The sequence below is a fragment of the Plecotus auritus genome (genome assembly GCF_963455305.1).
Source record: "Plecotus auritus genome assembly, chromosome: 2".
NCBI lineage: Eukaryota > Metazoa > Chordata > Mammalia > Chiroptera > Vespertilionidae > Plecotus > Plecotus auritus.
Genome location: NC_137771.1, coordinates 224,152,425 through 224,179,015, shown reverse-complemented (window position 1 = coordinate 224,179,015; position 26,591 = coordinate 224,152,425). Strand labels below are relative to the sequence as shown.

The 26,591-nt window shown below is 45.1% G+C and overlaps 1 protein-coding gene across 2 annotated transcripts in view; it reads left to right on the top strand.

Moving 5' to 3' along the window:
• The first annotated feature begins 5,295 nt into the window (after window positions 1–5,295).
• GET1 (guided entry of tail-anchored proteins factor 1) overlaps window positions 5,296–26,591 on the top strand; it is a 30,239-nt gene continuing 8,943 nt past the window's right edge. The window contains exons 1-5 of one of the 2 annotated variants that reach the window (XM_080655267.1): window positions 5,296–5,510; window positions 11,349–11,514; window positions 13,333–13,400; window positions 16,049–16,163; window positions 18,263–19,549. In XM_080655267.1, coding sequence (XP_080511393.1) covers window positions 5,409–5,510; window positions 11,349–11,514; window positions 13,333–13,400; window positions 16,049–16,163; window positions 18,263–18,336 — 525 coding nt within the window. In that variant the 5' untranslated portion in view covers window positions 5,296–5,408 and the 3' untranslated portion in view covers window positions 18,337–19,549. Of the gene's footprint in view, window positions 5,511–11,348; window positions 11,515–13,332; window positions 13,401–16,048; window positions 16,164–18,262; window positions 19,550–26,591 lie in introns of those variants that run through there. The other variant, XM_080655268.1, reaches the window with a different exon arrangement.

Sequence of the window (26,591 nt, the reverse complement as noted above, 5' to 3'; positions counted from 1 at the left end):
AGTGGCTTTGTGTGCTAGGTGTCCTATAGGGCCCAGTGGCTCAGCCTCCCCAGTTACCTGAGGTGGACACTCTTGGTGCACCCCTTTGTGGACTGTGTGCACAGTCTTGTTGTAGTTAAGCCTTGATTGTTGTTGGTATCACTGGGAGGAATTGATCTCCAGGCCAATTGGCTGTGAGGATCAGCTGTGTCTACACTGGGAGAACTTCTGTGCTGGAGACACTGTTATGAGACAAGACTTGCAAAAGCCTCTGTGCTCAGCTTGGATGGGGCGGAGTCTCAGGGTGGAGCAGACAGTAATGGCTTCCCGTCAGCCCTATCCTAAGCGGCCCTGGGTCTCAGTGTTCCGCGGTCACCGCTGCAAGCAACTCTGAGAGAAAACCGCCCTCGAGTTCTGCCCACTGCCAGACAGTCCAGTTTCTCCCCGTATGAGTCTGGGTCCCCAGAGTCTCACCCAGAACTGGAGTTCAGAGCAGTCGGGAGCTTGTGTCTACCTGCAGATTGAAAAAGCCAGCTGTCCTCAGTTGCCAGCCCTCTCCGTGCGCCTCTGTACCTCTGCACTTTACTTCCGCAGCTCCTCTGAGTCTCAGTGTGCTTTTCTCTTCCCTTCTAGTTGTAGAATTTCCACTCAGCCAGCCTTCCTGTGGTTCTGGATGATGTCCGTTTTGTCTTTTAGTTGTAGTTTTGAAGTTGGTTGTGCGAGGCAGCAAGTTCAGGTGTTTACCTATGCCGCCATCTTGGTTTCTCCTCCAGATTTGTTTTTTTTTTTAAGTTGCCAACACAAGCACATGGAACAACTGGAATTCAGTAGGAAAACTGTTTGGCAGTATCTTCTTTTAAAACAAATCCATGCCGGAGGACATGCTTATTGATTTTATAGAGAGAGGGAAACAGAGAGAGGAAAACATTGATCAGTTGCCTCCTGTACCTGCCCCCCAACCAGGGATTGAACTGGAAATTTGGGTATGTGTCCTCACTGGGGAATCGAACCAGTGACCCTTCGGTGCACTAGACAATGCTCAACCAACTGAGCCATACCAGCCAGGGCAGTACTTATAGTATTTGTTTAGCCACGTCTGCAGGAGAATAAAGACTGGGGATGTTTTGTTCACCATCATTTTATACCCTGCAGTTAGTATAGTGTCTGACACACCCAAGGGTTTCATACCTTAATAATTAAAAAAAAAATTAAAATTGTACTAAGCCCTAACCGGTTTGGCTCAGTGGATAGAGCATTGGCCTGTGGACTGAGGGGTCCCAGGTTCGATTCTGGTCAAGGGCATGTACCCTGGTTGCGGGCACATCCCCAGTGGGGGTTGTGCAGGAGGCAGCTGGTCGATGTTTCTCTCTCATCGATGTTTCTGGCTCTCTATCCCTCTCCCTTCCTCTCTGTAAAAAATAAATAAAATATATATAAAAAATTGTACTAAAAGACCATTGCATAAATCTCACTTGCTTTAAGTGTAAAATTCAATGATTCTTAGTAAATCTACAGAGTTTTGCAATCATCACCACAATCCAGTTAGAGAACATATAAAACACCTGGGAAAAATTCCTCCTGTACATTTTCAGCCAATCTTTGTCACACTCTCAGGGCCCAGGCAATCACTGATCTGCTTTCTGTCTCTAGTTTAAAATTTACTGCTCCTCAAAGAACATTTTTTAAAATATATTTTATTGATTTTTTACAGAGAGGAAGGGAGAGGGACAGAGAGTCATAAACATCGATGAGAGAGAAACATTGATCAGCTGCCTCTTGCACACCCCCCACTGGGGATGTGCCCGCAACCAAGGCACATGCCCCTGACCGGAATCGAACCTGGGACCCTTCAGTCCACAGGCCGATGCTCTATCCACTGAGCCAAACCGGTCAGGGCTCAAAGAACATTTTTTAAAAAAATATATTTTATTGATATTTCACAGAGAGGAAGGGAGAGGGATAGAGAGTTAGAAACATCGATGAGAGAGAAACATCGATCAGCTGCCTCCTGCACACCTCCCACTGGGGATGTGCCCACAACCAAGGTACATGCCCTTGACCGGAATCGAACCCGGGTCCTTTCAGTCCGCAGGCCGACGCTCTATCCACTGAGCCAAACCGGTTTCGGCTCAAAGAACATTTTTTTAAAAAAATATATTTTATTGATATTTTACAGAGAGGAAGGGAGAAGGATAGAGAGTTAGAAACATCGATGAGAGAGAAACATCGATCAGCTGCCTCCTGCACACCTCCCACTGAGGATGTGCCCACAACGAAGGTACATGCCCTTGACCGGAATCGAACCCGGGACCCTTCAGTCCGCAGGCCGACGCTCTATCCACTGAGCCAAACCGGTTTCGGCTCAAAGAACATTTTTAAGAGAATGAAGAGACAAGTCACAGAATAGGAGAAAATATTTGCAAAACATATACCAGATAAAGGACTTGTATCCAGAATGAACTCAAAACGCTATCCAGTTCTAAGAAAATAACTAAGTAAAAAGGGGGCAAAAGATTTCAACAAATACTTCATCAAGGAAGACATAAGAGTGACAAATGAGCACATGAAAACCTGCTCAATATCAGTAGTCATGAAGGAAATACAAATATAGCAAAATAGTCTAATGAGATACCTTTACACACCTATTAGGATGACTAAAATGTAAAAGATTGTCGTTGGATAGGATGTGGAGGAACTGAATTCAAATCCTGTCGGTCAGAGAGTGAGAGAAACATCGATTGGTTCCCTTCCATAGGTTCCCGAGTGGCGATCAAACCCACAACCGTTTGATGCATGGGAGGACACTCAACCAACTGAGGCACTCCGGGCACGCTAAAATAAAACTTTAAAGGTTATTTGGTTCTAGCAATTATTTTTTAAAATATATTTTTATTGATTCCAGAGAGGAAGGGAGAGGAAGAGAGAGATAGAAACATCAACGATGAGAGGGAATCTTTGATTGGCTGCCTCCTGCACATCGGACCGAGCCCGCAACCCAAGCATGTGCCCTTGAATGAAACCTGGGACCCTTCAGACCGCAGGCTAACCCTCTATCCACTGAGCCAAACTGGCTAGGGCGCTAGCAATTATTTTTTATTTTTTTAAATTGATTTTAGGGAGAGAGAGAGAGAGAGAGATCAATTTATTGTTCCACTTATGCATTTATTGGTTGATTCTTATATATGCCCTGACCTGGGATGGAACCAACAACCTTGGCTTCTGGGATCAATGCTCTAACCAACAACTACACAGTCAGGGTGGTTCTAGCAGTTTTTTTTTTTTTTTTTTTTTTTTGGTTCTAGCAGTTTTTAAAAATTTAGGTGAAATTTACATAACGTGCAACTAACCATTTTAAGGGTCATTTAGTATATTCCCAGTGTTGTTCAACAACTACCTAGCAATATCTTTTTTCTTTTTTTCTTTATTTATACCTAGCAAAATCAACAGTGCTGTCTTTATATATACTTTAACATTTGCATTTAACATTTTTTCATATTTTTTAACAAGTTAAACAGCAAAATAGCTCAAATTACAATGTTATGTTTTTCATTCTGATTAGCTCCTCACACACACATACACATATACAGTACATATATGTGCGTGCACAGAAAGGGAATACTTGAATATTCAGCTGTGCTAGAATTCAATTTCCTAAGAAATCCTCATACTTCATTCATTGTTAGTTATCCTGGATCCTAAAACAGGCTGCCAACCTATCGGACTGTGGCAGCTAATGAAAAATATGATGGCTGTAAATTTGTGCATTCAAGGTAACTCCCTGAGCTTATTTGGTGCTAGTCACCAAAATAAACACTGCAGATTTCACTTCATTCATTCTGGAAAGATGGTCAGTCTGCTCTTTGACTCAGCACTGCATGTACTCATCATCATCATCATCATCATCATCATCATCATCACTGTCGTCGTCATCATTTTCATTTAATAAAATCAAGTGAGCAAACCAAAGAATAGGTAAATCCATTCCCGCTAAATTGTTTCTTCTCATTGTCCCCTCTGTTTTCACTATTTTGGGAATAGTTGAGGCCGTCTTTGTTTCACCTTGTAGTTCAGTGCTGCCTCTGGTGTGCCTTGTCTTGAGAAGAATCCGCTTTGTGCTGGCTGTCCTCAGTCACTGACTCTAAGACACTCAGTTTTGAGCACATCTCTAGTTATTAGATCTAGACTGATTTCTCCTGAGATGTCTTGGCTTTCATACTTTCTTTTTTTTCATATTTTCTTTCCACATGTTAGGAAAATTTAGCCTTCCATTGTGCTTTTTTTGAGCCCTGTGCAAATGAAGCAATAGGAGAGAGCTGAGTTATTCAGGTTGGGTTGCTCCTGAAGGCCAGGTCCTCTCCCATCACTGCTGCACAGCCAGGGATATTTCTCTGGTATGTTTTTTTGTTTTTTGTCAAATTCTTGCCTCACCAGGAATTGGTGAACCTCTTCCTGGGAGTATGTAATAGTGGTGTATGGTGTGGTAGGGGTAAGGAACAGCTGAAACTCTCCTCTTCAGCCTAAACGGTAGAGACAGGGGGAGCTGCCGTCACTTTCCACGAGGTGGTTTCTCCCTGTAAATTCTTCTCAGTCTCTAGTGTGTAGAGGAGCCAGTAGCCTGGCTGCATTTGCTGGCGGGGAAGGCTATGGAGGAGACGCAGACTCCAAGCCTGTCTTTTGGTCAGTTCAGCATCACCTACCAGCCAAGATGTGTTTCCATAGAAAGAATTCACTCTGCAGTTATTAAGTAGCCTAGCTTCACATGTTTTCTTGAAACAGAAATTTGTAGAACCACAGCTCCATGATCCATTTTAATTAGGTTTTAGTTCTCAGACTCCAATCATAGCAGAAGAGGCAGCTAGACACCTTTTATTTACTATACATAAATATGAATTGGTGTTCTTTTGCTCCTATATGTAGGGTAACAGGCTGATTGTAAACTGATTTTTAATTAGGTATGCAGTTTTGGAAATTGTTACAGTGTTTAGTTTTGACATGTAAAAATACATTTTACATATAACTACAAAACGTTTCTCTTTACAGATACCTGCCACTATAATCATGGTAGTTTTCTATTTCTAGAAAGGTTTATTTTAAATAAAAGTCAATCAATTTAAAGAAAGTAGTACATAATAACACAAGTGGTTTGCAGATGCACCCAAACTGGAGACAGTGGTACCTGAACCACCAGGGTTTGGGAAACTGGTCTCGCGGGAGTTGAGGGGTGGGTGCGAGGAGACTACGGAAGCCCGGAAGGCCATGGAGAAGGTGTAAACCGGGACCTAGTGGGAAAGACGGCCCCGCCTCCCTGTCAGCGCGGCGCAGTGCGCAGGCGCAGCGGGCTGGGCCTCAGCGCACAGGCGCGGGTGCGAGCGCCGGCTGGGTCCCCGGCGTCCGCTGTAGCGGAGCTCACGCTGCAGGGAGTGTCCGGGATGAGCGCGGTGGAGGCCGACCACTGGGCGTGGCTGCTGGTCCTCTGCTTCGTGTTTGGGTGCAATGTCCTCAGGATCCTCCTCCCGACCTTCTCCTCCTTCGTAAGTGGCTGCCTCGCCTTCCAGGGGCCGGTGGGTCGCGGCCTCCGTCCTGCCGAACGGGGCGTAGACACGGGGGTCTCAAACTGGCCGCGTGATGGCCGCATTCGGCCTGCGGAAGCGTCTTGGTTGGACCCTTCTGTGTTTTAAGAAATACTCAAATAAATAATACAATCGTAAAAGAAATACCTGGCAACACTTGGCCACGTTTTCAGGTGGCAGCAATGTTCAGGTTGGGCGTTCTTAGTGCCCCCCGCCCCCCGACTCCCCGCACTCATTTCCGTTATTTCCTCGTCTCTGGAGGCATCCGGCAGCCCTCGGCTGCTAGGGGGACAGTGCCCGGAGCAACGCGGCGCCCAGGGGCTGCCGGAGGCCTCGGCCTTCCTCGCAGGTCCCGGAGAGATGGATCTAAGGGTGCAGGAGCCCCATTCTGAGGGGTGGGGCAGTTGACAGTGTGGACCGAGAACCTCAGGATTGTGTGATGCTACCTTTCTTCAGGGCAGCGCTGGGCGCCGGGGAGCGCTGTCTCAGTGGGGCACCTTGCCCAGGCGCGGGTACATTACCTCGTGTCCCGCTGTCATGGCTGCGGTGAGAGGTGAATGTCGTCCCATCTTCCTTGACCTCCCAGAGGAATCTGACTCAGATAGTCGACAGTTAGTGACTGTTGGGTCGGAAGTTTGATCCTTGTTTTGTGATTCTCTTACTTCTGCTCCTCCTGGAGCATGAATAGGGGCTACCGTGGCAACTTTGATGGGGCGTTGTGTGGGAGAAACCTGAGCTGTTCCCTGGGGAAGGGCGCCCTCTATTTGCCCACAGTGGGAGTGAGGGGCTGTCTGACCCGGACTGAGACCTTGAACATTGGGCGCAGGGGTTGCAGCATTATTCTGGAAACTCCGTTCTCCCTGCTTTTCTCTCCTGATTTAAATTGCTGCTGGTGATGGGTATTTAAGACTAGGAAGGATTTCTACTTTGTTGTGTTTTGTTCTATCAGTATTCACTGAGTGCTTGTTTTGTATAATGCCCGAGGCCCTAACGTTCTGAGGCATAGAGACTTCTCTTTTAGCGCCCACTCAGAATCTTTGCTGACGCTGCTTAGTCTTTAAGATGATGTCCCAAGTTCTTAAAATTGCAGACTCTTGAAGAGCTGGCCATTTTTCTTCTTTTAAAAAAATTATGCCCTAACTGGTTTGGCTCAGTGGATAGAGCGTTGGCCTGCGGACTGAAGGGTTCCAGGTTCAATTCCGGTCAAGGGCATGTACCTTGGTTGCGGGCACATCCCCATTGGGGGGTGTGCAGGAGGCAGCTGATCGATGTTTCTAACTCTCTATTCCTCTCCCTTCTCTCTGTAAAAAATCAATAAAATATATATTAAAACAAATTATGGTGATCCATACATCCTCCTATATAATAAAGAGCTAATATGCAAATGGTCTTCAGGCCCTCACACCATAATGGCTCAGACACTCAACACTGGGGAGAGAGGAATGGGGACCAGCCAGGCTGCGGCCCAGGAGAGGGACAAGCTGCCCACCCCGCAGTCCTGGGCGCCAGCAGCTGTGCCTGCACCTGCTGCTCGGGTGCAGGGCGAGGCAGAGGCAGTTAGGGGCAATCAGGCCAGCAGGGGAGCAGTTAGAGCTGATCAGGCAGGCAGGCAGGCGAGCGGTTAGGAGCCAGCGGTCCTGGATTGCGAGAGGCAGTCGGGCATCCCCCAAGGGGTCCCGGATTGGAGCAGGTGCAGGCCAGGCTGAGGGACACCTCCCCCCGCCCCCGTGCACAAATTTTGTGCACTGGGCCTCCAGTATATATATAATAATTTTAACCATTTTTAGGTGTAAAGTTCAGTGGCACTAAGTCCGTTCACATGGTTGTGCAGCTATCACCACCATCCATCTCCAGAAGTTTTTCATCTTCCTAAACTGAAACTGTACCCATTAAACACTAACCCCTATTCTCTCTCTTCCTGGCACCCACCATTCTACTCTCTGTCTCTATGAATTTGACGACTCTAAGTACCTCATATAAATGAAATAGTACAGTATTGGTCATTTTGTGACTGGCTTATTTTGCGTATCATAATGTCTTTAGGGTTCTTCCTTGTAGTGAGTGTTAGGATTGCATTCCTCTTTAAGGCTGAATATTAGTACATTATATGTATGTCCTACATTGTGTTTACCTGTTCATCTTTATATGGACATTTGGGTTGTTTTCACCTTTTGGCTATTGTGCGTAGTGCTGGTAGAACATTGGTGTACAAATATCTGTGCGAGTCTCTGTTTTCAATTCTTTTGGGTAAATACCCAGAAATGGAATTGCTGGATCATATGATAACTCCACATTTAATTTTTTGAGAAACTACCTTGCTATTTTTCACAGCAGCCGCACCATTTACATTCTCACCAGCATTGCACAAGAGTTGCAGTTTCTCCACGTTCTCCACCACTTGTCATGTTAGGTTGTTGCTTTGAGAATTGCCATTCCAGTAGGTGCAAAATGGTATATCATTGTGGTTTTGAATTACATTTTTCCTTATGATTAGTGATATGGGACATCATTTCTTGTGCTTATGGCCATTTGTATCTTTTTTTTTTTAATATATTTTATTGATTTTTTACGGAGAGGAAGGGAGAGGGACAGAGAGTTAGAAACACCGATGAGAGAGAAACATTGATCAGCCACCTCCTGCACATCCCCTACTGGGGATGTGCCCGCAACCAAGGTACATGCCCTTGACCGGAATTGAACCTGGGACCCTTCAGTCTGCAAGCCGACGCTCTATCCACTGAGCCAAACCAAACCGGTTAGCTTTCTTCAATCTCTTTCCCCTTGGTTATGGCACTGTTTGTCGGGATTGTTAGCCAGGTTCAGGTTTTCTTAGTGTATAGCCCTGTTGTTCCACCTGGTCACTGGGTTGGTGCTGAGGGTCAGTGAACAGCTGTAAGGAATGTACTGGCCCCATGTAGGTAAAGGGCTGCACCCTCACAGGCCCTGATTTTAGGGCCCAAGTGGGAAAGGCTCCTAGGAGGAAGAGTTTGGTTGGGAATGGGCCACACCCCTGTACTTCAGATCATAACCTTCTTGCAATGGTTCTGATGGTTTCCGTTCAGCCAGAAGCAAGGGAGGGGTGCACCATCCCACTGGCTGAGCAGCTGGCTGGCTCCCTGGCCCCAGCCCTGGAGGAACACTAATGTCGGGAATCCTCTGCTCAGCAAAGCCTTGCAAGGTCCTGGGTGGGGATCTCAGCCGAATATTGGGGTGGGATGCGTGCTTGGATAAGGACACCCTAGTGCCAGCCTTGGGCAAACTACGGCCCGCGGGCCGGATCCGGCTATTCTATCCGGTTCTCTTTCTCTCCCCTCCGCTCCTTTACTTTGAATTTATATTAGTTCACACAAACACTCCATGCATGCTTTTGTTCCGGCCCTCCGGTCCAGTTTAAGAACCCATTGTGGCCCTCGAGTCAAAAAGTTTGCCCACCCCTGCGCCTAGTTCCTGGTGTTGACTTGGAATTTTCCTGAAAGCTCTTGCTTTTTCCCCCTTCTAGCTGGTCACAGGACACATGGATGAGGGAACCTTGTTCATTTTGCAGGACTTGCTTTAGTCTAAGGCGGCCGAGGAGGAGGGGGACTTCTTGAGCACCCAGTCCGCGTGGGGTAAAGGAGGCGCACTGCGCAGGCGTCCCAGGACTGCGGGGCACAGGGCGCTGAGGTCTCCGCAAGCAGTGTGCACTGCGCAGGCGCCCCAGGACTGACACTGTAGAGGGTGGGGTGAGGGTCTCCGCAAGCAGTGTGCACTGCGCAGGCGCCCCAGGACTGACACTGTAGAGGGTGGGGTGAGGGTCTCCGCGAGTGCAGTGCACAGCGCAGGCGCCCCAGGACTGACAAGGTGGAGGGCGGGGTGAGGGTCTCCGCAAGTGGTGTGCACTGCGCAGGCGCCCCACGACTCACACAGTGGAGGGCGGCGTGAGGGACCCAGCGAGTCACATGTTCTGCGCAGGCGCGGGAGGCCTGACGGTGCAAAAACTGGCTCCCCTTATCCTTAATATGTTTATTTGATGAATCTTTTATAACTACCCTCCCACTGCCACCCCCTGTCGAGAACGGATGCCACTTGGGCTCTGCTAGTGTTTGGCTGGGTACCTTTCTCTTACTACGTATGTGCCCCTTAACCTGCTCCTTCTCTGACTCCCACATCAGGCTACGCTTTCTGGAGACACCCATATCACCATGCTTGGCTCTGACCCCCTCCCCCGACCCCTTCCTGCCAGGGTGCCCCTTTGCAGGAATGCCCTCCTCACTGTGCTTGGGCTCTGAGTCCCCGTCAGTGGCACTCTGCGCCCGCATCCTGCTGCCTACCCAATTTAGGACCGCATTCTTCAGGGAGGGACGGAGACGCCTGGTCCGTGCACCTGAGTGACAGCTCCGGGGATGGAAGCAGTTTTTATTTTATAATTCCAATGTTATAGTTACAGTGAAAGATACACATATTTGTACCATAGCAATCCGTTGGCATGTCTTCAAAAGGAAAGATATAATGTGAATAGCGAGTCCAATCAGAGGGAGGTTTTTTATTTTTTTAATATATTTTTATTGATTTCAGAGAGGAAGGGAGAGGGAGAGCGATAAAAACATCAATGATGAGAGAGTCATTGATTGGCTGCCTCCTGCATGCCCCCACAACCCAGGCATGTGCCCTGACCAGGAATCGAACTCTGACGACGTAGTTCAGGGGTGGGCAAACTTTTTGACTCGAGGGCCACAATGGGTTCTTAAACTGGACCGGAGGGCCGGAACAAAAGCATGGATGGAGTGTTTGTGTGAACTAATATAAATTCAAAGTAAACATCATTACATAAAAGGGTACGGTCTTTTTTTTTTTTTATTATTTCAATAGTTTTATTCATTTCAAACATTTTAACAAGAAGAATGTAAACACTAATTATTATAATTTGAAACTTCAAAAAATGGAGGAATCATAGCACAATAACATACCTTATATTGAAGATGGCAAAGGCAAAATAAAATTGCCTAACAAAGGAAAGGTACAAAAGCCTTTCAAATTAAACTTAAATATAATAAAATAATTTAAAACTAAAACAAATAGAAAAGAACAAAATGTGTAAACAGTAAATTAAACATTTTCTTTAGTGCAACTTCCAAATTATGCCCGGGACGTAGATGTAGATGGCAATGTAGACAGGGTTGAAAGGTTTTTGGTCTTTAAAACATCAACTTCAGTGGGAACAGTGTTGTTGGTCTCCTTTTTAGCTAATGCTCTGATACTGTGCTCTCCAGGGGCGTGTCTCCCTCCATCACCACGATAACGTGTCTCCGCATTCCCAGGGTGATGTCGGGGGACGCGTCCGCGGGCATTACAAGGAGCCTCTGGAAGATTGAGAGGTTGTTCCTTCTACTGAATGGGGGATATAAATCCGCCCACTCAGAAGAAGGAGCTGCGGCCGTGTTTCCCGACGTTGCCATGTTAACACTGCTGCTGGTGAAGGAGCGGAGGGGAGAGCAAGAGAACCCTCCGCTCTTTCGGCTCTGCGGGCCGGATAGAACAGTCAATCGGGCCGGATCCGGCCCGCGGGCCGTAGTTTGCCCACGGCTGTCCTAGTTCATACGTCACCTCTCAAACACTGAGCCACGCTGGCTGGGCCGAAGGGAGGTTTTATGTTTGCGGTTGTAGGGAGCAGGAGCAGGACCAGGACCAGGCAGCAGAGGCTGGCTATCTAGGTGAAGGGCAGCCTGCCCAGGCGAGAGAGGCAGCGGGTAGGATGGTGGAGGCGAGGAAGAATTGTACCCCAAGTGGAAAGGCACTGACCCCTGCTGTCCACTCCACCAGATGTCCAGGGTGCTGCAGAAGGATGCAGAGCAGGAGTCTCAGATGAGAGCAGAGATCCAGGACATGAAGCAGGAACTTTCCACTGTCAACATGATGGACGAGTTCGCCAGATATGCCAGGCTGGAAAGAAAGATCAACAAGATGACAGATAAGCTCAAAACTCATGGTGCAGTTTTTTTTTTGTTTTGTTTGTTTTGAATTTTTATAAGAGTTTATTTGAGCCAAACTGATGACATTGCCGGGAAGCAAGACCTCAAATGCTCCCCTCATGGTACTGTTTTCATTTGTAGTTTTTGGAAAGCTTCATAAGAGCTGATTCATAGAAAAATCTTTCCTGTAAGGATTCGTAGAATACATGCACTGATTCTTGGATGTCCTAAATGTTGATATAAACTTTGAAGTTGTCTAGAAGAAACCCAATAATAATAATTACTTTACTTTCTCTTTATTTCGCTGGTGAACCTTTGCTTTCTAACAAACATTCAGGATACTCTTAAGAGTTTCTTCAGAGCCAACTTGATAGGTTGTCATTTTCAAATTCAACACTTTTCTGAGAGAAGCTTAGAAAAGAATCTTACAGTGGATACTCAGGGGCTTTCTTTCTTTTTTCAAAAATATATTTTTATTGATTTCAGAGAGGAAGGGAGAAGGAGAGAGAGGTAGAAACATCAGTGATGAGAGGAAATCATTGATTGGCTGCCTCCTGCACGCCCCCTAGTGGGAATCGAGCCCGCAACCCGGGCATGTGCCCTTAACTGGAATTGAACCCGGAACCCTTTAGTCTGCAGGCCAATGCTCTATCCACTGAGCCAAACCGGCTAGGGTCTCAGGGGCTTTCTTATTCTGTTCTCTAAAAAGTGTTATCCGAGTGTAGACTCAGGTTAGGGCTCAGGTCTTACTCATTTTGATGTTTGCCACTGTCCCTAACAGTCTGCTGTGATGACGATGATTTTCACAGGGCAGCCTGTGTGCTGAGAGCATGCACTGTGAGAGCCGTCTGCATGGCTAGTAAAACAGGCAGAGCGGCCTGCCCAGCACCCAGGCAATTCGCCTCCCTTATGGATTAGAGAACAGTGTAGACTGGGGAATTGGGGAAGAACCTTTAGTCCTATTGATGGGTAAGTGCATTGTGAAAAGAATCTCTGATTTAGATGAATAGCTTTTTCTAAAAAATATATTGATTTCAGAGGGGAAGAGAGAGGGAGAGAGAGATAGAAACATCAGGGATGAGAGAGAATCATTGATTGGCTGCCTCCTGCATGCCTCAGACTGGGGATCGAGCCAGCAACCTGGGCATGTGCTCTGACCGGGAATTGAACTATGACCTCCTGGTTCATAGGTTGATGCTCAACTATTGAGCCACACCAGTGAGGCTAGATGAATAGCTTTTAAGGTTTTTTTTATAATGCGTTACATCCGCTGATGCTGTCATTCAATAATGGCCTGTCCTTGGGAATTATATGATATTCCTGTAATGTGCTGAATTTTCCACCTTTTACAAAATTCCTGGAATTGACAGCTTGTGTAAGCAGGCCCATTATTTAAGGTTTTTTTAAATTAAAGCTGCACATTTCCCAATCTGTGTGTGATTCTATTTTATTTTTAATGTTTGAAAAATAATTTTATTGATTTCAGAGGGGAAAGGAGAGGCAGAGAGATAGAAACATCAATGATGAGGGGGAATCATTGATCAGCTGCCTCCTGCATGCCCCACACTGGGGTCAAGCCTGCAACCCGGGCTTGTGCCCTAACTGGGAATTGAACTGTGACCTCCTGGTTCATAGGTTGATGCTCAACCGCTGAGCCACTTTGGCCGAGCTCTATTTTAAATAATAGCATAGTGGGTGATGTAAGACATTCTATTTTATATTTACATGGATAATTAGACAATATTTTGTGAGACAAAATAGCACTTCTGTGTATTTGAATATTTTCTTCTCTTTTTAGGGCTGATATAATCATTTCATCCTGTTTTTCCTTTCAGTGAAAGCACGGACAGCTCAGTTGGCCAAGATAAAGTGGGTTATGAGTGTTGCTTTCTACATATTGCAGGTAAGTGTCCTATAGTGTCACTGGGGTCATTAAAGTTGGTAATGGACTTTGCTCCACTTCAGCCCCTGGAATCCAGGTTTTTCCACCTTTAGCTGCTGTGCTGAGTGTCCTGCAAGCATGTAACTCCGAACACTCTGAATTTATAAGTTAGACGTAAAGGCTTTCTCTCTTTTTTTTTTTTTTTTAAATATATTTTATTGATTTTTTACAGAGAGGAAGGGAGAGGGATAGGGAGTTAGAAACATCGATGAGAGGGAAACATCGATCAGCTGCCTCCTGCAACACTCCGTACTGGGGATGTGCCCGCAACCAAGGTACATGCCCTTGACTGAAATTGAACCTGGGACCCTTCATTCCGCAGGCCAATGCTCTATCCACTGAGCCACACCAGTCAGGGCAAGGCTTTCTCTTGATTAGTGTTGTTAACTCTTGGGATTTTAAAGCGAATGAACGCCCAAGCCACTCCTCTGGAGTTCTTTATGTGGCCTTTCCTCCAGCGCAGGTTTGGGAGGCTAGGGGATGAAGTGAGAGAAGCTTACTTAGAAATTGTGTTTTCTGAGCTGGTCAGTGATTTTGGCTGTTGCTTCCTACATGGTACACAGACGGGAGAGTGACTGTCTACTCTCCAGGTAGGGAACCCGTTATTGTCATTAAAGTCCAGTACCACTGACTCACAACTTTCTTATGGGGGGACTTTCACTTGCTTTACCCTGAGGTTGCAGATCTGCTACGGCTGCTTTAAATGATCTCTGAGGTTCAGTGTTATGAATGATGTGGACTGGGGTAAAGGACTCAGGCTATTTGGTTATAGTAAGTACATTGAGCCTGAGGCGCTGCCACTGATGTGAGGTAGGTTTTTCCAGGGACTGAAGTTAAGCCAGAGGCCCTCTTTTAATTAAAAAAACAAATAAAATTATTGATTTTAGAGAGAGAGAGAGAGAGAGAGAGACAGAGTCAGAGACATCGACTTGTTGTTCCACTTATTTATGTGTTCATTGGTTGCTTCTTGTATGTGCCCTGACTGGGGATCGAACCCACAATCTTGGCGTATTGCAGGTGTGGGGACCTTTTCCTGCCAAGGGCCATTGGGATATTTATAACATCTTTCTGGGGCCATACAAAATTATCGACTTAAAAATTAGCCTGCTGAATGTGGTCAAACATTTAATTAACTCACCCCTGATGCCTTAATAGGGCCAGACCAAATGATTTTGCTGGTCTTATATGGCCCGAGGGCTGGACAGTCCCCACCCCTGGATATTGGGACAATGCTCTAACAAACTGAGTTACCTGTCCGGTGCCAGAGGCCCTCTTTTAGGGCATATTTGAGTGACATATTCAGGGCCAGAGGGGACAGAAGACAACTTGAGGGAATGCTGCTGGGGAAAGGAGGGGAGAGGGAGCATCTCTTCTCTCCCCCCATTTAAACTTGCAGAGGCCCACTTCTGCATGAGAAGGCCAGCGCTAGAGTGCGGATGGAGAATTCACTACTTTTTCAAGGATCTAGAGGCGTAAGGTTGCTTTTGTCCCTAGTACTGTGCATTTAGCTTAGTCTATTTAAAAGAGATATTCAATGAGAAAAGAACACTTGTGTTATGGGAAATCTTCGTTATTTATCAGCTAATTTTTTAAAATATATTTTATTGATTTTTTACAGAGAGGAAGAGAGAGGGATAGAGAGTTAGAAACATCGATGAGAGAGAGACATCGATCAGCTGCCTCCTGCATGCCCCCTACTGGGGATGTGCTCGCAACCCAGGTACATGCCCTTGACCGGAATCGAACCTGGGACCCTTCAGTCCGCAGGCCGACGCTCTATCCACTGAGCCAAACCGGGGTTATGGCTATCAGCTAATTTAATAGTGTATTTAGTTGATATTCAAACAACATGGGTTTGAACTGCATGGGTCCACTTATATGTGGATTTTTTTTCAATAAATATATTGGAAATTTTTTTGGGGAGATTTGTGACAATTTGACAAAACTCACAGGTGAACCACTGAATAGCCTAGAAATATTGAAAATATTAAGAAAAAGGTATGTCATGAATATATAAAAGATATATTTGTATTTTCTCTTCCTTATAATTTCCTTAACATTTCTTTTCTCTAGCTTAATTGTAAGAACACAGTATATGATATATATAACATAAAATATGTGCTAGTCAGCTGTTTATCAGCAGTAGGCTATTAGTAGTTATGTTTTTGGGGAATCAAAGGTTACACTTTTTTTTAAAAAATATATTTTATTGATATTTTACAGAGAGGAAGGGAGAGGGATAGAGAGCTAGAAACATCGATGAGAGAGAAACATCGATCAGCTGCCTCCTGCACACCCCCCACCAGGGATGTGCCCGCAACCAATGTACATGCCCTTGACCGGAATCGAACCCGGGACCCTTGAGTCCGCAGGCCGACGCTCTATCCACTGAGCCAAACCGGTTTCGGCTACACTGGGGTTTTTGACTGTGTGGGGTCAGTGCCGCTCACCGTATTGTTCAAGGTCAGCCGTATATGTTACCGGCGGCTGTGGGCTGCAGGGACTGGATTGATAGAGCTGGAGGTCGTCGCTGTGGAGCGCCCTCTTCTTCCTGGGAGGACTGGCCGCGTGACGGCAGGTGGTTTGCACTCAGCACCGTGTCTTCGCAGGCTGCCCTGATGGTCTCCCTCATTTGGAAGTATTATTCTGTTCCTGTGGCTGTGGTGCCAAGTAAATGGATAACTCCGCTCGACCGGCTGGTAGCATTTCCCACCAGAGTAGCAGGTAAGAGCTTCCTGGGAAACATAGTGGGAGACTGTGGAGAGACTTAGGAGGAGGTGTGTGGTAGGTTAAGTCAACTCGACCTCATCATCCATTTCACCGGGGGAGGGGAAGGGGGGGTAGGGCTTTGTGTCTCAGCCTTGAAGGCTGGCTGTGAGGAAATGCAGATCCAGAGACGTTCTTGACCTTGTCCGCTGTCACCGAAATGTTAAATAGCAGAGCTAGAGCTCAAGCCACGTCTGCTTCTGGACTCGACCAGTAAGTCCATCCCTGCGGCTGATAGCCTGCTTATTCAAACACTACTTGTGGTTCCCAGGTTTTGCAGCCTCTTTTCAATTCTAGGCATAGCGAGGGCATGGATGGCTCTCGGCCATTGTTTTATATGTGAAGGATAATTTCTTGGGGATGTTAAAAGTAGTACATGCCATGGTAGGATGACTAAAAATAAAAGAAAAATGAAAGAAAACTCGTTAGCTATGGATAACCCCTCTTAGATTGTGCTATATTTTTCTATTAATTTTTAGACAGGGGTGGGCAAAAGTAGGTTTACAGTTATGACTACATGAAACACAGTTTATTCTGTATTAGTTATTCTTGTGTTATATTTTCCATTCGAACAACTGTAGGCCTACTTTTGCCCACCCTAGTATAGTTCAGGTTGTCTAGTTTTTGTCCCTTTTTACTCTATATTGTAAGCCTTCTCCTATATCAGTAAACGTTTCTTTTTTTTTAAAAATATATTTTATTGATATTTTACAGAGAGGAAGGGAGAGGGATAGAGAGTTAGAAACATCGATGAGAGAGAAACATCGATCAGCTGCCTCCTGCACACCCCCTACTGGGGACGTGCCCGCAACCAAGGTACATGCCCTTGACCGGAATCGAACCTGGGACCCTTCAGTCAGCAGGCCGACGCTCTATCCACTGAGCCAAACTGGTTTCGGCAACGTTTCTTTATTAAGGAATTTTGAATAGCTGTTCTTCATTTGGATGTGTCATAATTTACTAATTTTCCTGTTAAAAGTTAGGTCCTAATTTTTTCTACCAAGAATAATGCTGTAGCACACCTCCTTTTCAGTCAGTTTTTGGTTGTGATGTGTGATAATGCTGGAGGTGAATTACTAAATTAGAAGGAATGACTATTTCAATTTAACCACTTCCCCCCCCACTCCCTTTGTGGGACTCAGCCTTGAGGGCAGTACTGGTGCAAGAGGCCACTCTTCCCGGCAGCCTGCAGGCCACTGGCCACTCTTACAGCCTGTCTTCCTGCCTCTCACTGACCAGTGGGACAAGACCAAATAATGTCTAGCCTAGAAGACCACTCGGTGACATTATTTGGTTTTCCCTTCTCAAAGAGCGTCATGAATGAAGCAATATTTACCCACACCGGTCTTGTAAATAATAAAGCGTATTTCTTGGCAGAGAAGAGGAATTCAAACCAGTGCTCATTGTTCTGTGTAATTCCTGCTTAGTAAGGAAGGCAGCCCTGTGAATTAATCGAAAGTCTGATGCATTGGAACCCACGAAATACAGACTCTGTCTTCGCCCGGCACTGCTCCAAAAGAATAGAACTGCTCTTCCTTCCTCTGAGACAGTGATTCCCAGCATGTTTTTGCCCCTGCCCCACCTACGCATCTCTGAAATCCTGATTCCCCCCTCCCCGTGACATATAATTCTTATTATTCAAACAGTGAACTCCTATTCACGTGGAGGAAGCCTAAAAGGCCATTCACTTGGTCTAAACAAGCTTCCAAAGAACATGGCATCCATAAACAGAAAAATAAAAGAACAGAAGGACAGTTGAAGTACTGAGGAAGAAATCACTAAGAAATTGTTAAAAAAAATAATATGAAGTGATATAAAAAAATAGCCAAGTTTCAAAACATATAATAGAGAACTGGCATAAATATGTCACAATATATATTTATATACTGTATATGAGGCCCCTAGAACCATAAGAAATGCAAAAAGTTCACTGTTAATATCTCATTCTCGAATTGTGCCCCACGTTGGGAACAACTGCTCTAAGATGAAGGTAGCAGAGGCGGGGAATGCGGGCAGAAATCTGGGTGTGCTCTCATGTTGAATTTCTTTATTTTTAGGTGGTGTTGGAATTACCTGTTGGATTTTAGTCTGTAACAAAGTTGTGGCTATTATGCTTCATCCTTTTAGCTGAAAAAGAAGATGAATACAGCTCTGATACTTTTAAAAATGAATTTTCACTTAGGTTAAAAACCTGACTTATACTGTTTTATTGTCTTGTGTTTATTTGTTTAAGAAACAAAAGCGCACAGGTTAGTTCTTTCGATGAACCTGCTTGTTCTTGGACTTTATTTGAGATTCTTTTAAGAATTAGATTTGTACACTTGTCTTTGAGGCAGAGAGGTCTGTCACGCCTCTGTACTGGCCAGCAAAGCAGCAGATTTGTGATAAGAAATGTGACATTACAGGCATCTACACGTTGCTACTTGTGATTTGCACATTTGACATATTTTAAGTATTTTTTTTACTGATTTCAGAGAGAGGAAGGGAGAGGGAGAGAGAGAGAGAAACATCAATGATGAGGGAAAATTATCGATTGGCTGCCTCTCATGCACGAACCCTATTGGGGATCAAGCCTGAAACCTGGGCATGTGCCCTGACCAGAAATCGAACTGTGACCTGGTTCATGCGTCGACACTCAACCACTGAGCCACACTGGCTGGGCATTCTCTTGGAATATTTTAAAGGTCACATTGCCAATTGGAAAGTCAACATTTTCTCATAACTTAATACTTTAAAGACTTCATACTACTTGTAATCCAGATTAGAAAGCAATTTAATATCACTGCTAGAATTTGAAAATTGGTTTTTGAATCTTATGCAGTATTACTAAAAGAATAACACTAACTGACATTGCCTGTGCTTACCTTTGGTTTAAAATGTCACCTGTTGAGCAAGCCTTTGTGGAGTATTAGCTCCTTATTTGAAGCTGTTATTTTTTCATTTCCGGGTTTTATAAATGTATTCATGAGATCATTACATATTGTTTTGTGCTTGAATTATGTGTTTTGTACTTAAAGCATTTCAAATGAAGTGTATTTATAAGCATTTAATATTTATCCTCCATAGAACGGAACAAAGTTAAAAAACAAAGTGGGAAGCCTGATTAAATGAATTTAAATGGATACATGTTTGGCCCATAAAGTATAATACTGCTAAATGTTTTTAAAACACTTCTTTACTAATTAAAATATTTTTTATTTTATTTTTTATTTATTTTTATTTATTTTTTTAAATTGTTTGAAGTATTACAAATAGTAGTACATATGTCTCTTTTTTTCCCCCCATTGACCTCCCCCCAGCCTCCCCTTCCCCCCTAATTAAAATCTTTGCAAGTGCTTGTATGACTTCCTTCCTTACAGCCACTCATTTGCTGTGACCAGTCTGTAACCGTCAAGTAGCAGGGGGCTTTAACCATTAACGAAGTCGGCTGCAGCACCTTAAAGCTAGATTCCATCGTCAGTTTTGAAAAGATCATATTCTTGTGTTCCTTAATGATCCAGTAAGGAGCTCGCTGTGATTTCTGCTAGTTGTACCATGAAATGACAAGTGCTGTGTTCCTTTACTTATCGTGACTGGAGTGGTCTCAGGTCCCCTGATCATTCAGACGTACCTGCCAGCAGGTTGACGTGCCTTTGAGGAAGGATGCAGAGCAAGGAGCACAGCTGTTTCTGCAGACAGCATCGTGAGGCTCCGACTCCGGCTTCCACTGTCCGTCACCACAGGGTACACGTGGCCACGAGGGTGAGATGCCAACCTGAGGGCGAGATGGCAGCAGCACAAGGAAGGTGGCAGGGTCCAGGGCCCGTAGAGGCCACAGTCTGATGCCCACTGGTAGTGAGCGGCAGGCAGCTGGACGGGTTGCGTAGTCACGATCGAGCGGCCAGGTGCACATGTCCAGGGACGTCCTTGGGACACTAATCCGTTTCAAGCCTCCCTGACAAGACCCTTATTTATCTCCTAAGGATATATTCTCTCAGTTAGTACTGCAATTTTGACAGATTTCACTGAGGCTAGAGGAAAAGATTTACATTTCACAGCTGTGAACGCTTTCCACATACATTAATAGTTAATGAAGATTAAATAGGGCAAGTTTAAATGTTCGTCATATTTCACATAATTGTTTTAAAATAGATAATGAACTTGGTATTGCCCTGGCCAGTGATCCATGGTTAGAGCACTGGCCCGTGGACCTAAGGGTCTTGGGTTCAATTCCTGGTCAAGGACATGTACCTGGGTTGCAGGTTCGTTCCTTGGGCCCAGTTGGGGCAGGTGCAAGGGGCAACTATTTGATGTGTCCCTCTCACCTTGATGTTTCTCTCTCTATCTCTACCTCTCCCCCTCCTCCCTCCCTTCCACACACTCTCAAAAAAAAAAAAAAAATCAATGGAAAAATATCCTCAGATGAGGATTAAAACAAACAAACATGGTACTGAATTTAAGACATATAGAAAGGGATATGTTTAAAAGTTCATTGGAGGCTGGTGGGCGTGGAGAGGGTCAGTGGGGGAAAAGGGGGACATCTATAATACTTTCAACAATAAAGATAAATAAAAAAACACACAAAAAAAATCTCCTGACCCTTTTACTGTTGTGTCACCCAATTTTCCACTGTTAACAGTTCCTTTTTTTTTTAATTTAATAAATCTTTATTGTTCAGATTATTACAATTGTTCCTCTTATTTCCCCCCATAGCTCCCCTCAGCCCGGTTCCCATCCCACTCTCTGCCCTTACCTCCCCCACACTGTCCTCATCCATAGGTGTACGCTTTTTGTCCAGTCTCTTCCTGTACCCCCTACACCCCTTTCCCCCCGAGAATTGTCAGTCCACTCCCTTTTTATGCCCCTGATTCTATTATATTCACTAGTTTATTCTGTTCATCAGATTTTTTATTCACTTGATTTTTAGATTCACTTGTTGATAGACATGTATTTGTTGTTCATAATTTTTATCTTTACCTTTTTCTTCTCCTTCCTCTTCTTAAAGAATACCTTTCAGCATTTCATATCATACTGGTTTGGCGGTGATGAACTCCTTTAGCTTTTCCTTATCTGTGAAGCTCTTTATCTGCCCTTCAATTCTGAATGATAGCTTTGCTGGGTAGAGTAATCTTGGTTGTAGGTTCTTGCTATTCATCACCTTGTATATTTCTTGCCTCTCCCTCCTGGCCTGCATAGTTTCTGTTGAGAAATCAGCTGACAATTGTATGGGTGCTCCCTTGTAGGTAACTAACTGTTTTTCTCTTGCTGCTTTTAATATTCTCTCTTTGTCTTTTGCTCTTGGCATTTTAATTATGATGTGTCTTGGTGTGGTCCTCTTTGGATTCCTTTTGTTTGGGGTTCTGTGTGCTTCCTGGACTTGTAAGTCTATTTCTTTCACCAGGTGGGGGAAGTTTTCTGGCATTATTTCTTCAAATAGGTTTTCAATATCTTGCTCTCTCTTCTTCTGGCACCCCCATAATTCGGATGTTGGTATGCTTGAGGTTGTCCCAGAGGCTCCTTACACTATCTTCATACTTTTGGATTCTTTTTTCTTTTTGCTTTTCCGGCTGTGTTTTTTGCTTCTTTGTATTTCAAATCTTTGACTTGATTCTTGCGATCCTCTAGTCTGCTGTTAGATCTCTGTATAACATTTTTTATTTCAGTGTATGTTTAATTTCTAGTTGGTCCTTTTTCATATCCTCGAGGGTCTCGCTAAATTTATCGGCCTTTTCTAGAAAATTCTTGAAAAACCTTATAACCGTGGTTTTGAACTCTATATCCAGTCGTTTGCTTTCCTCCATTTCTTTCATTTGTGACCTGTTTCTTTGTCTCCGCATTTTTGCTGCTCCCCTGAGTTGGTAGAGTAACTTTGTGTGGTAGGTGTCCTATAGGGCCCAGTGGCTCAGCCTCCCCAGTTACCTGAGGTGGACACTCTTGGTGCACCCTTTTGTGGACTGTGTGCTCAGCCTTGTTGTAGTTAAGTCTTGATTGTTGTTGGTATCACTGGGAGGAATTGACCTCCAGGCCAACTGGCTGTGAGGATCAGCTGTGCCTATGCTGGGAGAACTTCTCTGCTGGAGACACTCTTATGAGACAAGACTTGCAAAATTGCAAAAGCCTGTGTGCTGAGCTTGGCTGGGGTGGAGTTTCAGGGCGGAGCAGACAGCTTTGGTTTCCCGTCAGCCCTGCCCTATGAGGCCCTGGGTCTCAGTGTCCCTCGGTAATCGCTGTAAGCACCTCTGAGAGAAAGCCGCCCTCGAGTTTCGCCCGCTTCCAGACAGTCCAGTTTCTCCCCGAATGAGTCTGGGTCCCCAGAGTCTCGTCCAGAACTGGAGTTCAGCGCAGTCCAGAGCTTCCATCTCCCTCCCACTTTATTTTATTTTTTTATTTTTTTAAATAAATCTTTATTCAGATTATTACAATTATTTCTCCTTTTTCCCCCCATAGCTCCCCTCCACCCAGTTCCCACCCCACCTTCTGCCCTTACCTCCCCCCCACTGTCCTCATCCATAGGTGTATGATTTTTGTCCAGTCACTTCATGAACCCCCCCATACCCCTTTCCCCCTGAGAATTATCAGTCCACTCCCTTTCTATGCCCCTGATTCTATTATATTCACCAGATTATTCTGTTCCTCAGGTTTTTAATTCACTTGATTTTTAGGTTCACTTGTTGATAGATATGTATTTGTTGTTCATAATTTTTCTCTTTACTTTTTTCTTCTTCCTCTTCTTTAAGAATACCTTTCAGCATTTCATATAATACTGGTTTGGTGGTGATGAACTCCTTTAGCTTTTCCTTATCTGTGAAGCTCTTTATCTTCCCTTCAATTCTGAATGATAGCTTTGCTGGGTAGAGTAATCTTGGTTGTAGGTTCTTGCTATTCATCACATTGAAAATTTCTTGCCACTCCCGTCTGGCCTGCATAGTTTCTGTTGAGAAATCAGCTGACAGTCGTATGGGTGCTCCCTTGTAGGTAATTAACTGTTTTTCTCTTGCTGCTTTTAATATTCTCTCTTTGTCTTTTGCTCTTGGCATTTTAATTATAATGTGTCTTGGTGTGGTCCTCTTTGGATTCCTTTTGTTTGGGGTTCTGTGCGCTTCCTGGACTTGTAAGTCTATTTCTTTCACCAGGTAGGGGAAGTTTTCTGTCATTATTTCTTCAAATAGGTTTTCAGTATCTTGCTCTCTCTCTTCTTCTGGCACCCCCATAATTCTGATGTTGGTACGCTTGAAGTTGTCCCAGAGTCTTCTTACACTATCTTCAACTTTTTGGATTTTTTTTTTTTTGCTTTTTGCTTTTTCGGTTGAGTGTTTTTTGCTTCTTTGTGTTTCAATTCTTTGACTTGATTTTTGTGTTCCTCTTGTCTGTTTTTGGGTCTCTGTATAATATTTTTTATTTCAGTCAGTGTATGTTTAATTTCTAGTTGGTCCTTTTTCATATCTTCGAGGGTCTCGTTATATTTATCGGCCTTTTCTAGGATATTCTTAAAAAGCCTTATAACCGTGGTTTTGAATTCTATATCCAGTCGTTTGTTTTCCTCCATTTCTTTCGTTTGTGATCTGATTCTTTGACGCCGCATTTTCACTGCTTCCCTGAGTTGGTAAGGTAGATTTGTGTGCTAGGTTTCCAATATGGCCCAGTGGGTCTGCCTCCCCAGTTAACCTGAGGTGGACACTTTTGGTGCACCCCTTTGTGGACTGTGTGTACAGCCTTGTCGTAATTAAGTCTTGATTGTTGTTGGTATCACTGGGAAGAATTGACCTCCAGGCCAGTTGGCTGTAAGGATCAGCTGTGTCTATGCTGGGAGAAGTTCGGTGCTGGAGACAGCCTTATAGGATTAGACTTGCCAAATTGCAATAGCCTCTGTGCTCAGCTTGGATGGGGTAGAGTCTCAGTCTTGGCTTCCTGTCAGCCTTACCCTTGCGCGCATGTGCGCGCCTTCAGACCTCCACCTTCCCTGGCTCCTGAGTCTCTGCCCGAGAGTCCAGACTCCCCCCACAAGAGCGTGGGTCCCCAGGGGCTCGCCTGGAACCGGGGTTCAGTGCAGTCAGAACTGGGGCTCAGTGGAGTCAGGAATCTCCGACTCCCTTCCACTAGGGAAAGCCTGTGGCAACCTCCGCAGCCTTTGTGCGCACTGGCGCGTGCGCGCTTTCAGTCCTCCGCCTTCCCCGGCTCCGGAGTCTCCGCCCGAGAGTCCAGACTCCCCCCACAAAGCGTGGGTCCCCAGGGGCTTGCCTGGAACTGGGGTTCAGTGCAGTCAGAACTGGGGCTCAGTGCATTCAGGAGCCTCTGACTCCCTTCCACTAGGGAAAGCCTGTGGCAACCTCTGCAGCCTTTGTGCGCACTGGCGCATGCGTGCTTTCAGTCCTCCGCCTTCCCCGGCTCCCGAGTCTCCGCCCGAGAGTCCAGACTTCCCCCGTAAGAGCGTGTGTCCCCAGGGGCTCGCCTGGAACTGGGGTTCAGTGCAGTCAGAACTGGAGTTCAGTGCGGTCGGGGGCTTCCTTCCCCCTTCCGCCAGAGAAAGTCAGCCAGGCTCTCAGCCGCCCTTCCTCTCTGCGCGCACAAAGACCCTTTGCCGTACCTCCAATTCTCTGTGAGCTTTTCTCTTTCCTTCTAGTTGTAGAATTTTCACTCAGCCAGCTTTCCTGTGGTTCTGGATGGTGTCCGTTCTGTCTTTTAGTTGTAGTTTTGAAATTGTTGTGCGAGGCAGCAGTTTAGGTGCTTACCTATGCCGCCATCTTGGTTTCTCCCCTCTCCCTCCCACTTTAGAAGGCCACCTGCGCACTCAGCCACCCATGCATTCAGCAGTCAGTCCTCTCTGCGTGTGCACGCGCCTCTGGACCTCTGCCTTTTGCAGCTCCCGAGTCTCAGTGTTCTTTCTCTTTTCCTGACAGTCCAGATTCCCCCTGAATGAGTCTGGTTTCCCAGCGTCTCGCCTGGGATTGGAGTTCAGTGCAGTCGGGAGCTTCCATCTCCCTCCCGCTTTAGGAAGCCAGCCGCGCACTCAGCCGCCTGTGCACACAGCCGCCCGTCCTCTCCATGTGCGAGTCTCCATACCTCAGCCTTTTGCAGCTCCTCTGAGTCTCAATCCTCTTTCCTCTCTCCTCTTTCCTCTTTTCTTCTAGTTGTAGAATTTCCACTCAGCCAGCTTTCCTGTGGTTCTGGATGGTGTCCGTTTTTTCTTTTAGTTGTAGTTTTGATATTTTTGTGCGAGCAGCAGTTTAGGTGTTTACATGTGCTGCCATCTTGGTTTCTCCTCTGTTACCAGTTTCTTATGATTCTTCCGATGATCCCATACATTTATGGATATTGATATGTGTGGTTTTATTTATTTATTTTTAAAAATATTTTTATTGATTTCAGCGAGGAAGGGAGAGAGACATAGAAACATCAATGATGATAGAGAATCATTGATCGGCTGCCTCCTGTACGCCCCCTACTGGGGATCGAGCCTGCAACCTGGGCATGTGCCCTTGACCAGAATCGAACCTGGGACCTTCAGTCCACAGGCCGACGCTCTATCCACTGAGCCAAACTGGCTAGGGCGATATGTGTGGTTTTAAAATAAAAAATTTTAAATTATAATAGTAGTACCTAAAAAAATAACTGGTGCTTTTTTTTTTTTTTTAATCCTACTTGAAGAGTCCAGAAAAGGAGTGAGGAAGCAAAGTCTCCCATGATTCCACAGAATGGGGACTACTAGTATTAATGTTAGTATATTTATGTATACTTATGGATAGCTATAGGTTTATGTTTCTATTAAAAAATACTGGGTATAGTTTCTAGCTTTAGATGTGACATCTGTTTGATTTAAAATATCTAAAGCTCTCTTCATGCCAATTGGGTTTCCTGTATATTTATGGTAAATCAAGCAGGGAAATATTTCTATATACAAATCCACAATCATTTTTTTATCCTCACCTGAGAATATTTTTCCATTGCTTTTTAGAGAGAGTTTAAGGGAGGGGGTGTGAAAGAGAGAGAGACACACACATGGATTGGTTGCCTGCCGCAGGCACCCTGACCAGGGCTGGGGATTGAGTCTGCAGCCACAGTACGTGCCCTTGACCGGCATACCCATGACTCCTCAGTGCACAGGCAGCGCTCTGTGTGCTGAGCCAAACCAGCCAGGGTGAAACAGATGCTTGTTAAACCTTTTCTCTCTCCTCATGTCTACTAACCTCCTATTTGCTGTCTCCACTTCCATACTGATCAGTGCTTCAGACTTGTCTTTTACTCTCTTCATTCTGGTCTCATCTGCTGTTAAGCCTGTTTGTTGAATTAATTTATTATTTGTCTTCTGAGTTGTCACATGCTGAATTCTTATTCTTTTTAATTCATATTTTCCAAAACTATTATTTCTTCAGCCATTTATTTTCTGTGTATAATTCCAATAGGTGAAGT